The sequence below is a fragment of the Bos javanicus genome, chromosome X (assembly GCF_032452875.1).
Source record: "Bos javanicus breed banteng chromosome X, ARS-OSU_banteng_1.0, whole genome shotgun sequence".
Taxonomy (NCBI): domain Eukaryota; kingdom Metazoa; phylum Chordata; class Mammalia; order Artiodactyla; family Bovidae; genus Bos; species Bos javanicus.
In genome coordinates this window covers 133,607,329-133,622,041 of record NC_083897.1, presented here as the reverse complement: position 1 = coordinate 133,622,041, position 14,713 = coordinate 133,607,329, and the positions used below count along the sequence as shown (strand labels likewise).

The following is a 14,713-nucleotide window of genomic DNA, read 5'->3' as shown; positions in this document are numbered from 1 at the left end:
TCCTTCCTACTGCTATTCTTCAAAAGGAAGTAATCATCATCAATGCAAAGATTCAAGAAAAAAGTAGAAAAAGAACATATTAAGGACAAAAATTGACTCAGATCTACACCCAATCAGATATGTGATGAAGATTCCCTATGGATTTCATAAATAAAAGCTAAAGAGAGAAAGATAAAGAGGGCAGAAAAGGGGGCTAAAGGAAACAATGACATTAGTAACAAAGAAAAGACTGATGAAAATACAATCAGGAACATGGAGGATAAACTTGAAGTTTGCATGGTGACATGGTAATAGACACCGTAGTGATCATTTTCAAATGTATAGAAATACCAAATCACTATGCTGTATAACAGGAACTAACATAGTGTTGTAGGTTGTGAAGTTGCTCAGTCATGTCCAGCTCTTTGCGACACCATGGATTGTAGCCTCCCAGGCTCCTCTGTCCATGGGATTTCCCAGGCAAGAATACTGGAGTGGGTTGCCATGCCCTCCTCCAGGGGATCGTCCCAACCCAGGCATCAAACCCAGGTCTCCCACATTGCAGGTGGATTCTTTACCATCTGAGTCATCAGGGAAGCCCCATAGGTTAGTTGTAGGTTAGTTATACTTAAAAAACAAACGGGAAAAAATATATCAGATTTGTGGTTATGGGTCAGGGGAATGGATGTATGAGTGTGTGCTCAGTCATTTCGATTCTTTGTGACCCCATGGACTGTAGCCCACTAGGCTCATCTGTTCATGGGATTTTCCAGGCAAGAATACTGGAGTGGGTTGCCATTTCCTTCTCCAGGGAATCTTCCTGACCCAAGGATTGAACCGGCATCTCCCATGTCTCCTGAACTGCAAGCAGATTCTTTACCACTTGAGCCAATGAAAGCAGATAAAAGGTACAAAATTCCAGTAATAAGTACTAGGGATGTATTGTACAGCATGATAAATATATTAATTATGCTAAATCGCTTCAGTCGTGTCCGACTCTGTGCGACCCCAGAAACGGCAGCCCACCAGGCTCCCCCATCCCTGGGATTCTCCAGGCAAGAACTGGAGTGGGGTGCCATTTCCTTCTCCAATATTAATTATATATATTAATAATTAACATGGTTCTAAGTTATATAAATTAAAAGAGTAAATCCTAAGAGCTTTCATCACAAGGGAAACAATTTTTGTCTATTTCTTTAATTTTGCATCTATATGAGATGACGGATATTCACTAAAGTTATTGTGGTCACCATTGTATGATGTCAAATCATTACGCTATATACCCTAAACTTATACAGTGCTGTACGTCAATTATATCTCAATAAAATTGGAGGTGGGGAAAAAGAAGGAAAGAAAAGAACAGAGGGATTTGAGAAGGACTGAAGCTTGTAAAGCACAGGGACCTCCTCATCTTTAGGTCTATTTTAAGCAGAGAGTGCTCAGCCAACAGGGCCCTCTAGTGTTTGTGGAATATAATACCTTGTACTGTTTTCCCCAGGTAATCGCCACGCCTCTCTTTATTGATCACATGTTGATATATCTTCCCAGTAGTGATGTTGTTGTCTTTATAAAGATTAATATCCAAGAACCTTTCATAATTTCCAAGGTCTAAATCAACTTCTCCACCATCGTTTAAGACAAACACTTCACCTGGGATAAAAAGGCAATGTAAAAATTAAAAATTTGCTTCCAGTAGATTATTTTCCAAAGATGAACACAATATGTTAAAAAGCTGGTAAAGACATTTATAAGCCATAGTCTATCACTATTTCCTTATTTTAATTGGAAAATTGAGTAATTCTAATCTACCCATGATAATGCATTAGAAAAATTCTAGTATTCTATAATGGTAGTTTTTAAATGCTTACTGAAATTCTGTCTTCAAGATTTAGCTTTTCCAAACTCATCATATACCATATGAGAAAGGGACTTTCAAACAGCAGTTTTAAAAACAAATAGCAACTGACTTCGAAGCATCGGTATCCTAGACTCTGAAATTGGCATAAGAAAATTTTCTTATTGACTCCCATCTTGGGTAAAGACACTATTAAACAGACAGTGGATAAAAAGCAGAGCCTCCATTAGCCCACGGGGTGACTTGGTGAAACTGAGGCCAAAAAGAAAGTGAGCAATAAGCCACCACCTGCACAACAGCACCATCGAGAAGGATATAGATGAAGACTTAATCACACTACAGGCACCTGTGGTGACTACTGGTTATGCATCTGGGTCTCCAGTGTTACTAAGGGCATCAATTTGGAGGACAATGTCCTAATGCCACCTTGTCAGAAATGAACCTCTCCCTGATTAATAAAATTCTATCATTTACTTCTATTGCTAGATGTTCACAGCATTAAAAAAAAAAAAAAAGGAAGGTGGGCTAGCTTCTGAACCTAATCTGAAGCCTTTTATACTCTCATTTATGTATTTCTCATAAGGTACCAGTGGGATCGGAAAGATCTCTAATTTTAAAGACAAAACAACAAAATAATGAAACTCCAATATTTTGTATTTCCCAAATTCCATTTCTAGTTCAAATTCTACTTTCCAATATTTATCAGGAATCACCGATCTATGGGAAAGTCTTTGTACTTTCATCATTTTAACTTCTGACAAATAGGGGAAGATCTCTGAAATCTCTTAGTTAATTCAGGCCAAGTCCAGTTTGGTAATAATCCAGGTATACAGCAAAGGTCTTGAAATTTTAGATTCTTAAATTTTAAAAGTAGTATCTATTATGTTCCTAGGAGAAAAAGAAGGGCTTCCCAAGTGGCACTAGTGGTAAAGAACCCGACTGCCAATGCAGGAGACATAAAAGATGCAGATTCGATCCCTGAGTCGGGAACATCCCCTGGAGGAGGAAATGGCAACCTACTCCGGTATTCCTGCCTGGAGAATCCCATGGACAGAGGAGCCTGGAGGGTTACAGTTCATAGGGTCACAAAAAGTCAGACATGATTGAAGCAACTTAGCATGCACGCAGAAGAAAAAAGCTGTAGATCATGTCTTCAAAAAGCTTTTTTTTTTAATTTGATGGAATTATAATAAAAATTCCAATGGGTTTTTTTAACGTGACAGTGAAACTTAATTTGGAAGAAAAACATGTGTGATTACCAAAATAAAACACACAAAAAAGTAAATAAAAATAAAAACCCTTATAAAATAACAATGAGTACAGGAAGATTGAAATATATATGTATTGAAATATTTATATAAGGTTGAAATATTTATATATTTCAATATATACAAATATGAAATAAGATAGCACAAACAAATTCTACACAAAACCAAAATACACCCAAAAGGTCCCTATTACATAAAGGAATTTAATATAAGACCAAAAAAAAGATATCATTACAAATCAAAGTAGGTAAAATACACAGAAATAAACTTCAAGAAATGTATAGGACCAATAAGAAGTTCAAAATTTTACTTCAGAGACATAAAAGCAGGTATGAACAGAATGAAAGCCACTTATAAAGTTCCTGAATAGGCCAGTCAATAATTTCAGTGTTTAATTCTTCCCCAAATTAATTCATAAATTTAAAGGGCAAGTTTGATAAAAGGTCTCTGAAGTTAGTCTTAAAGACAACTAACATTTTGAGGTTAAAAAAAAAAGGAGAAAAGGCATAATGGGGAAAGTTCTGACCTACTTGATAATAAAAAGCTATAGCTATTAAAATGGTGTGTGTGTGTATGTGTGTGGGTGCATGCTCAGTTGTGTCCAACTCTTTGCGACTTCATGGACAGTAGCCCACCACGCTCCTCTGTCCATGGAATTTCCCAGGCAAGAATACTGGAGTGGGTTGCCATTTCCTACTCCAGATAATATGGTGGGCAGGGATAAACAAAGAGATCTGAACAGAACAGAATAATAAGAGAGAAATTTAGTGTATATTAAAAGGTGGTATTTCAAATCAATGGAGAAAGGATGAAATCTTTGATAACTGTGATTAGGAATAGTTACTAACCTCATCTTCATCTTTCATCAAATAAAATTCCAGATGTATTAACAATATTAAAGTAAAAGCAAATGGTGGTGATCATTTTGAAATCTATGAGTGTTGCGTGCTAAGGTGCTTCAGTTGTGTCCAACTCTGTGTGACCCCATGGACTATAGCCTGCCAGGCTCTTCTGTCCATGGGATTCTCCAGGCAAGAGTACTGGAATGGGTTGCCATTTCCTTCTACAGGGGATCTTCCTAACCTAGGGATCGAACCCGTGTCTCTTATGTCTCCTGCATTGGCAGGCAGGTTCTTTACCACTAGTGCCACCTAGAAAGCCCTTGAAATGTATAAAAACATCAAATCACTATGTTGTGCACCAGGAACATAGTGTTATAAGTCAATTATACTTCAAAAGCAAACTCATAGAAAAAGAGATCAGATTTGTAGTTCCCACAAGCAGGGGTAGGACTTTGTGGAATTGGTGAAGGCAATCAAAAGGTACAAACTTCCAGTTATAATATAAATAAGTATTAGAGATATAAATGTAAAACATGATAAATATAATTAACGCCACTCTACGTTCTATATGAGAGTTTTTAGAGCATAAATCCTAAGAGTTTTCATCACAAGGGAAACAATTTTTCACTATTTCTTTAAGCTTGCATCTGTATGAGATCATGGATATTCACTAAACTTATTGTGATAATCATTTCATGATATATATAAATCAAATAATTATGCTATATACCTTAAGCGTATATAGGTATAAGTGCTGTATGTCAATAAAACTGGAAGAAAAAAAATAAAGTAAAAGCAAATGAAACTCTAAAAATGCCAGAAGAAAATACAGATATTTAAATATTTCTGGGTCAGTGAAGCTAACAGGTGACATCAAAGGCAGAAACCATAAAGGAAACAGTGGATATATTTAGTTACATAAACAGTAAAATGAAATTTATCAGCAGCAAACAGAGGTAATATTAAGACAAACTGAAAACAGGGTAGAAATATATTCATGTGGTAAGTATATGTTAATATACTCTGCACAAAGTATTTTTGAAAATCGTTTTTAAAGATCCAAAGGAAAATTGTCATAACACATGGCGTTAGTCAATTTTGCTGCCTACCAAACCTTAACATCTCAGCAACTTATAAAACATCTATTGATTTCTCCCTCATGTGACATAGGGGATGTGGGTCAGTTGTGAGTCTACCCCATGTCTTCTTATTCCAGGACTCGGGTTGAAGGAGAAATCTCTCTATGGGGCAGGCAGCTTGAACAGCAGAGGGCAGAAACACAAGATGGACTGAGTGAAATTATGCCATCGCCTATGCTTCAACAAAACATATGTCATATTCACTAAAACCCTACAGAGCAAAACAAATCACATGGCCAAATAAGGTGACCGACCTCTCTGGTTTGCCCAGGAGTAAAAGTATTCCCAGGATTCAAGACTTTCAATTTCAAAAACAGGGAAGTTCCAAACAAACCAGGAAGAGTTCATTACCCTATGCGGCCAAAGGTCAAAGTCAGTGGGGCGTGGAAGTTTACTCACAGAAGGAAGTCAATAAATATATGATTTACCATAGACTCGAATAAGCCATTTCACCAACAAAATGAAAATCAAAGAAATCTAAATTAACATAATGAGATACTCTTTTTTGGTTTTTCATTTACTCTCAGGTTAGTAAAGTTTAAAAAGAATAGTATTCAGCAAAGGTATAAAGCAAACTAAAAAACCTGAAAAACATATCTACCCACCAAATCAGAAATTTTGTATCTAGACATTTATGTTAAAAAAACTGGTTAAGTTTCTTGTCACAGTGTTGCTTATAATATCAATAAATTGGAAAGGATTTCCTATTATTGTGCAGATTCTGTGCAACCTTTAGAAGTATAGAATTTATTAAAATGTCTTCAGGATTAACAGGTACACATTACTGTATATAAAATAAGCAACAAAGATCTACTGTATAGCACAGGAAACTATATTCAATATCTTGTAATAACCTATACTGGAAAAGATTCTGAAAAAGTGTGTGTATATATATATACACACAAAGGGAATGGCAACCCACTCCAGTATTCTTGCCTGGGAAATCCCATGGATAGAGGAGCCTGGTGCACTACAGTCCATGGGGTCAAAACATTCAGACATGATTTAGTGACTAAACCACCAAGCCACCACCATAATGTGTAACTGAATCACTTTGATGTACATCTGAAATATTGTAAGTCAAGTATACTTCAATTTAAAAACTAGTCTGACTGTAAGATTCAGATCATTTAATGTTCAAAAATAAGCCAACTGATCTATGATGTTAGAAGACAGGATAATGGTTACCCTGGTCATTTCAGATGGGGAGAAACTGGAAAGAACATAAAGGGGGTTTCTGTTTTTTGATTTGGGGGCTGTTAACACAGTATGTTGGAGAAGGCAATGGCACCCCACTCCAGTACTGTTGCCCGGAAAATCCCATGGATGGAGGAGCCTGGTAGGCTGCAGTCCATGGGGTCGCTAAGAGTCAGACACGACTGAGCGACTTCACTTTCACTTTCCACTTTCATGCATTGGAGAAGGAAATGGCGACCCACTCCAGTGTTCTTGCCTGGAGAATCCCATGGACAGAGAAGCCTGGTGGGCTTCCGTCTATGGGGTCGCACAGAGTCGGACACGACTGAAGCGACTTAGCAGCAGCAGCAGCAGCAACACAGTATGTTCATTTCATCAAGTGGTATACATATGATTTATACACTTTCTTGCTTGTATGTGAAAAGTTTAAAAGGAAAGTATGTAAGGCCTTGTGCCTTTTTAAAAATAATTAGTATAGAGAATTCCCTGACAGTGCAGTGGTTAGAACTCCATACTTCCAGTGCAGGGGTACAGGTTCAATCCCTGGTCAGGGAACTAAGATTCTGCAAGCTGTGCAGTGTGGCCAATAAATAAATAAAAATAATGAGTATATACATAAAATTTTCAACATTAATAATAATTATTCCAAGTGGTGGGAAATGGATGATTTTTATTTTCTTTAGGTCATTCTATATTGTCAATATAGTCTATATTGTCTGATTTTTTTTCTTAACAATGAGATGTTGAGAAATATATTATCCTTATGATAAAAAAATAATAATAATCCACATTACAAAAGGTACAGTGAGAATGGTATCCTCACATACTGCTTTCCAAAAGTGTGGACTAATTTAGAATGTCATCAGCAATCTTAAAAATGTATCAATAACCATGAGAACCTTCACAGATCCATAATGATCCAGCAACTCTACTTCTGGAATGCTATCTTAAAATTACCCAGATACAAGAAAGAACTGCAATTTGACCCAGTGCTTTATGGGGTGGCGGGGGTGTTCTCCCTCATACCGTGCTCATAAGGTGAAAAAGTGCCTGCATCGATGTTTATATAGGGGTCAATTTTGATGGCAGTCACTCGGAGTCCACATGATTTTAGAATCGTCCCAATACTGCTGGCAATGATCCCTTTACCGATGCCCGAGATGACCCCACCAGTGACCAAGATGTACTTCATTGGCAGAGGAGTGGCTGGGTGCCAGGACCCAGGTATAATCTGAAAGGTAATAAAATTAATGGTCAGGGAAGAGAAACATGTTCTTAAACCAGTAAAGCAGAGAGTGTTGAACTAAAATTTCAAAAGCCCACAGCACCTTTTCTATCTAAGCATTTGGAACAAAGTATTTGGAACAAAAATCATCTAGGTTTTTCTTTCATGTTGATATTCAGGAAGCTGTGGATACTTTCTGCAAGCAAAATGTCTGGCTTCATTACCCTGATGTTACATTTACCCCAACTTTCATGTGACAAACTTCATCATAAGAAGCCAAAATTCTCTAAGATTCAGAGGCATAGTAAAATGTTTAAGAGATCAGGCTCTGTAGTCAGATCTGTACAACCTGTACCTGTTTCTTCATCTATGAAATGAAATAAAAAGTACCATTCGTTTGGAATATTATTCAGCACTAAAAAGAAATGAGCTATCAATCCACAAAAAGACACGAAGGAAACTTAATGCATGTTACTAATTGAAAGAAGTCACTCTGAAAAGGCTACATACTGTACGATTCCAACTATATGACATTCTGGAAAAGTCAAAACTATGAAGACAGTAAAAAGATGAGTGGTTTTCAGGGGTTATTGGGGAAGGGTGAATAGGAGGAGTACAGAGTGTTTTGCTAGGGCAGTGCAACTATTCTGTATGATACTATAATGGTGGATACAGGCCATTATATATTTGTCCAAACTCAGAGAATGTGTAACGCCAAGAGTGAATTCTAATGAAACCTGTAGACTTGGAATGGTAATGATGTGTAGGTTCACTGATTAATGAATGTTCCTCTCTGGTTCAGGATGTTGACAACAGGGAACACTGTGGGTACGGGACAGGAGGTATATGGGAACTCAGTACTTTCTGGTCAGTTTTGCTGTGAACCTAAAATTGCTTTAAAAAATAGTCTATTTTTAAAATCAATATTCAAATATGCCAACATTTTAAAAAATCTTGCAGGTGGTTGTGAGGATTAAATGAGCTAAGGTATAAGTCAGAGGTCAGGAAACCAGGGCCCACAGGTCACACCTGGCCCGCTGTCTATTTTTGTACGGTCCCCAAACTAAGACTGTTTTTACATTTTAAATGATTGAGAAATGATCAAAAGAATATTGCATGACACATTAAAATTAAATGGAACAAAAAAATTATATGAAACTCTAACTTCAGTGTCCACAAATCAAGTTTCATTAACACGCAGCCACACCCATCATCTACATACTGTCTAGGGTGCCTTTCTGGCTACAATGGCAGAGTTGAGGAGCTGGGAAAACAGAGGCCTCTGGCCCATAAAACCTGAAATATTTATTATCTTTCATGGAAAATGTTTGCTGATATCTGGCTTAGAGGGGGTCAAATCAACTCCTATATTAACATATTGTTGTTGTTGTTCAGTCACCCAGCAGCATGCCAGGCCTCCCTGTCCCTCACCATCTTCTTAAGTTTACCCAAGTTCATGTCCATTGTATCAGTGAGGCCATCCAGCCATCTCATCCTCTGACACCCTCTTCTCCTTCTGCCCTCAATCATTCATCAAGGACTTTTCCAATGAGTCAACTGTTCGCATTAGATGACCAAAATATTGGAGCTTCAGCTTCAGCATCAGTCCTTCCAATGAGTATTCAGGGCTGATTTCCCTTAAGATTGACTGGTTTGGTCTCCTTGCTGTCCAAGGGACTTTCAGGAGTCTTCTCCAGCACCAAAAGTTAGCTCCTAATGTCACTATCAATTAATAATAAATGTATCCTCCTTAACTAAGCATGTGGAACACTGAATCTGTTCCTTACCCATCTATTTCATCATATAGAAATATTCAAGCAGGAGAAAAAAGAAAATATTATGTCATAAAGAAATTTTATTTGACTTTGCCGCTGCTGTCTGATCCAAACCCTTTTGTTTTAAAGGCAGACAGGGAGTCCATGAGCTACTTGGTTTTCTCTACTCTGAGTACTATTGCTTTTCTCTTGAGCATCGCCAGGGGCTGTGCGCCTGTGCATTTCACCATGCGCATAAAGGTGAGCCTTATAGTCCTGGGCAGGCCAACTGCCAACAGAGTGAAACTATTAATATAAAATTGCCAGTCATAAAATTTTAAAATAAATTAATTAAAATTTAAAAATTCAAAATAATTAGAAATTGCAAGTATAAGAAAAGACAGTCACTAACAAAAATAGCTATAAATCCCACTTTCTATTGCAACTCACAATTTTTTTAAATACCTGGAAATTAAGTGTAAGTGCAATCAGGTAGGAATAATTTCAGTTCCCTGCTTATCCTATGTCTGTCGTCCCCAGTGAAATGACCATTCTGAGTTTGTAGTTTCCTCTACTTGCAAAACAAACTAGCTTAACTTAAGAGATGTAGAGTTAGCTCACCTCAGAGCTGTGAGTTCTTTTTGATCACCACCAGGGTGAGTAGACTGAAGTCATCCAAAATATACAAGTCCCATCCCAAATAGCTTCCATAAGTCTCTGGGCCTGCCTTGCTCTACACACTACAGTTGATCACATTCAATGTCATCGTTCCTCTTTACTAGCCACCTGGCCATCCACCCACTCAACCTGAGCTAGATTTAGCCTACAAGCTTCTCAGTCCAAACACAGAATGCTCCTTCTATGGATCCAAAATGTATCTAAATCTTCCTCTTACCACTCCTACTAGCCCAGGTAGTTGGTAGAATGGGAATTTCATCACAGTCTTCCAGTACTTATCCCACTGTTGATTTTTTTCTATTTTGATCAATGCCCCTCCTCTGGAGTCAGACAGCCCGAGTTCAAGTGCTGACTCTGTCACTCATAGCTATGACCCTGGGCACCTTCTCCAACTTTTGCAAACTTTGATTTTCTCCATCTGGGCAGTACACAGAAATAATACCAGCGCCTGCCTTATAGAGTTGTGTAGGCATTTCCAAAGAGAGCGCCTAAGTGCTGAATGAAGGTTGGCTCTTATTTTTCAGAGCCACCTACGCACTGATTCAGTCAGCTAACAAATGTTTACTGAAAATCTGTTAGGTAGGGGAGGAAAATCTTCCACCCCAAAATGTGCCTCTTTGGCATGAGGATTAATTTCGTTTGATTATTTTTAAGAAACAAGGACTCAGTAAGTCTTTCTTTTTTACTGTCCCCCCCCACCCCCGCCTTGCCGCCTAAGGAATTTAGATAAAGAACTTGTTCCCAGAATAGAGCTATTACCAGAGATATGGGTTGGCAAAAAAAATTCCTTCAGGTTTTTCTATAACATTTGATGGAAAAACCCAAACAAACTTTCTGATCAACCCAATATTTTCCGAGACTATGAGCTAGATGTAGTGTCAGAAGCTCTTAGCGATCAGAATCTACTCTGGGTACCACTGTCTCTGCCTGGCCCAGCACACATTTGTTTAGGGAAATATTTGCCTGTCTCCAAGTTAATTGCCTTCTTCCCTCTTCAAGTCCCAAAACACTACCTCCAACATCCTCTTTCATCTTGAGCTGAAGATACTAAGAAAGGTGAGGGTTTCAACCCTTTTGGCAAGTGACTCAGTTTTCCTGAGTCTCTCTCAAGAATTATTAAACTTTTTAAAAATTTTCTCCTATGAATCTGTCTCATGTCAATTTAATTCTTAAGTTAGTCAGAAGAACTTAGAAGGACAGAAGAAAATTTTCCTCCTCAAGGACAATTACATGCTTGATGTGTTCCCAGATGCTGTGTGTATGGGGGTGAATATAAAATCAAGGTTCCTGCCCTCCTGGTTTTCACCTTTCCTGTGGGATGAAGGGGCAAATAAGCGGCACTTATTCCTGCACTGTCACACTATTAAAATGACTTCTCGTTTATAAAAAGTTAGCAACATGGAAAAATGCCATAAAAACGGAAGAGTATTCATGAGAAGGTACATTATGTGGTTGTCAGAAAGCCTAAGAATATTTCATGTAAAATATACTTATAAGCATTATATTATCTATTATATAAGACATTATATTATCTCAACTGCTTTTTAAAATTAAGGCTGCTCAAGTCACACTAAAATGCTACATTTTAATATATTTAGGTGGTTGGGTTGCAGGAAAGTATCAGTTTTCCACATTTTCAAAAGCACAAGATAACTTTTTAAGCACATCAGATATTTTGCAAAGTTCTTTTTGAAAACGTAACTTCAAAATAGAAAATATAACTTAATATAAAGGAGACACCTAGTCCTTTCCATCTCTTTTAAGCAAACAAGTAAGTCTGAAGCAAAATTTAAAACAGTAGAAAAAGCAGATTCTTCACGCTCCTTCTAGAATCAGGACTTTTTTACTCTTGTGAATTACATTATTTACATTGACTCACAGGCAGTGAGCAGAACCAACTGTAAAATAGGGGTGTGTAGAGCTGTCCGCTATCCAATAAAAACATAACGTTTGTGTAATTTTAAATTTTCCAGTCGCCATATTAAAAAAATAAAAAGAAACAGATTAAGGTCATTTTAATAATATCTTATTTAACCCAATATATCCAAAATACTATCATTCAACACATAATCAATGTAAAAATATTTTGGTGAGATAATTTACATCTTTTTTTTTTTTTTTTTTTTTGCTACTGTCTTTCGAAACTAGGTGTGTCTACTTAAAGCACATCTCAGTTCACACACTTGCCACATTTCCTACTCTAAAGAGTCACATGCTGTGAGTAGCTACCGCACTGGACAGCTCAGGACTAGAGCAACTGGGGAAAAAAAAAAGTCAGAGGCAACAAGAGACACCTTCTCGATGACGGCCATTTAGAAAGCAGTCAAAAACAAAAGAATACTTACTGAATTAGCCCACTTTATGGAAATTCTAGAACCGGCAACACTAAGCTCTGATGAAAATCAAGGGGTGAGGGCAGTTGTGGATTGACTGGAGAAGAGCACGAGGGAACTTTCTGGAGTGATGGAAATGATCTAGGTCTACGTTTGGGTAGTGGTTACGCGGGTGTATAATTTGTCAAAATCCCTTATCGGCACGCTTAAAATGAGGGCATTTTATTGAATGCAAATTAGACATCATATGTGAAGAAACTGTTGAAGAAAGAAAGCTATGTTGTAGCAGCAGCCGACTCGGGCTCAGCGCGCTCTAACCAGCTAGGAACCGGGAAACGAGAGTCGCGGGGCGGAGGAGGAGACAGAAAGGCCCTCTCCCTCGGCGCTGGGCTGCACTTCCTCCAACGCCATCTCGGGGCTCCCGGGGCCCGGGAGAAACCGGGCTGGGGACGCTGCGGGCCCCGGCGCCCGATTCCGAGGCCAGGCGCGCGCAGAAGCGCCGCCTGGGGACGCGGCGCTCCGGAGCCAGGGCCGCTGGCCGCCCCAGGGCGGGCTCCCAGGGCCCCGGCCCCGCCCGGCCGCTGTCGGCCCGCGGGCAGAGCGCGCGGGGTGCAGGGACGCGCGCGGCGGCCGCCCTCGGAGGGGACAAAGGCGCTCGGCCTCACGTGCGCGCCGGGCCCGGGGCGCGGGCAGGCGGGCGGCCCCGGCGCGGAGGCCCCGGCGGGGGATTACCTGTGAGCCGGCGGCGGCGGCGCAGAGGACGGCCGGTTGAGCCGCCGGGCTCCGCCTCGAGGCCCGCCCGCGCTCACCTGTCGGCTGAAGAAGAGGCCGCCGCCAGGGGTGTCCCGAGCCTCCCTCAAGGTCCCTCCCGCCTCCCGCGCGGACCTCGGGGTGCGCGGCGCCCTCCTAGCCCACCTTCCCCTCTCCTGCCGCCGCGGGCCCCGCTGACTCACTCCGGTGAGCTCGGGGTTGGCACCCGGGTTTGTGCCACGCTCCGAAACAAGCGGCCCCGAAGTGAGTCCTCTGGCGCCGGCGGCTTCCCGTCACCCTCCGCCCTGGACGCACTCGGCCCCAGGCCTGGCTCAGCCCCGGGGACTGCCCCTCCCCTCCGCGGCTGGCTGAGCACCGGCACCTCGGGGACGCGGGTGAATGCCACGTCCCGGCGCCCCGGCCCCTCGGCACGCCCAGACCCTGCTCGGGCCCAAGCGTCAGGCTCTCGACGCCGGAAAGGGCTTCTGGGTCGCTGAGAGGAACTGCGGGAGCGCCAAGCGGAGGACGACGCTCAGACGGAGTGCGGCCCTGTGAGGGGCTCACGCTATGGGGAGAGGGCTACACCTCTATTGGAGTCAGTAAGGTTCCTGGCCAGTACGCGTGTAGAAAACATTAAAATTTAAAATGCTAGGGGGTAGGGGGATGACAATCAGGGCTTCGCCGAGTGACTTTTTAAAGAGGATGGTTGGTGCCTTGGTGCCAAGAAAGGACACAGGTTAAGGCAAAGGGAAGAACATGCACAAACCACTGAAGGAGAAAGGATCTAACTAGGGACAACAGGAGGGTTTGGAGTGAGATGGAAAGGCTGGGAAACGTGAAAATTTTGACTAGCCAGCCAGGTGAGTCACTAGAGGGCCCAGTGAGGTGAGCATCACTGAAGACCCAGTGGAGTCTAGAAACCATTACTGTACAATGAGCTCCACCTATAGTTGTGCAAGGTATCTATAGGTCGACATATAAATACTGATACTGTGATAAAACCGGAGTTTGATGATTGAGTAGAAGGATGAGAGTGAGGAAGTTAAGGGCACTCAAAGAATGTGAGATGGTGACGCATCAGGGGCCTAGTCCCCAGAAGAAAGGAAGGGAGAGGAGCAGGGAGGAGATAGACTGGAACTAAGAAGAGAGATGGTGACTTCGCTGGTGGTCCGGTGGTTAAGACTCCACGTTTTCAATGCAAGGGGCGGGGGTTTGATCCCTGTTTGGGGAACTGAAATCCCACATGCACCACAGCGCTGCCAAGAAAAAGAGAGAGATAGACCAAAAGATGAGGGCCTGTGGGGATGAAGGGACTGAGGAGTTGTCACCAGACTGTGGGTGTCAGCGATGTCAAAGGGAAAGAAATCCCAGGAGATGATCCAGTTTAGGGTCTGACCCTGACATGGAGTCAAGTGAGATGGGCATCACTGGAATTGGGCCTAGGGCTCACCAGGCCAGTGTGGGGCGCATTGAGGACCCCCAGAAGTATGTCAACAATTGGAGGAGTCAATCGAGGCCAAGGAACCAAATCTTCAGTGAACGTGGAGGAGCAATGAGGAAGCTAGTAGATAACAGCAACTAGGAGGGTAGAGGGACGGTTGGCAAAATTCAATTTTTTTCTTTTTAAGGAGGAAACACCTTATAAAAAGGCAGGAAGCACAGAGGACTTTGGTGTAAAACAAGTCTTCCAGAA

General features: G+C 41.0%; 1 protein-coding gene across 5 annotated transcripts in view; it reads right to left on the bottom strand.

The window, feature by feature from the left end:
* CTPS2 (CTP synthase 2) overlaps positions 1-14,713 on the bottom strand; it is a 113,332-nt gene that overhangs the window by 95,208 nt on the left and 3,411 nt on the right. The window contains exons 1-3 of one of the 5 annotated variants that reach the window (XM_061408069.1): positions 13,224-13,308; positions 7,307-7,511; positions 1,459-1,629 (exon numbers count right to left, since the gene is read on the bottom strand). In XM_061408069.1, the coding sequence (XP_061264053.1) occupies positions 1,459-1,629; positions 7,307-7,472 (337 nt within the window). In that variant the 5' untranslated portion in view covers positions 7,473-7,511; positions 13,224-13,308. Of the gene's footprint in view, positions 1-1,458; positions 1,630-7,306; positions 7,512-13,002; positions 13,087-13,185; positions 13,309-14,713 lie in introns of those variants that run through there. The other 4 variants (XM_061408073.1, XM_061408070.1, XM_061408071.1 and 1 more) reach the window with 4 other exon arrangements.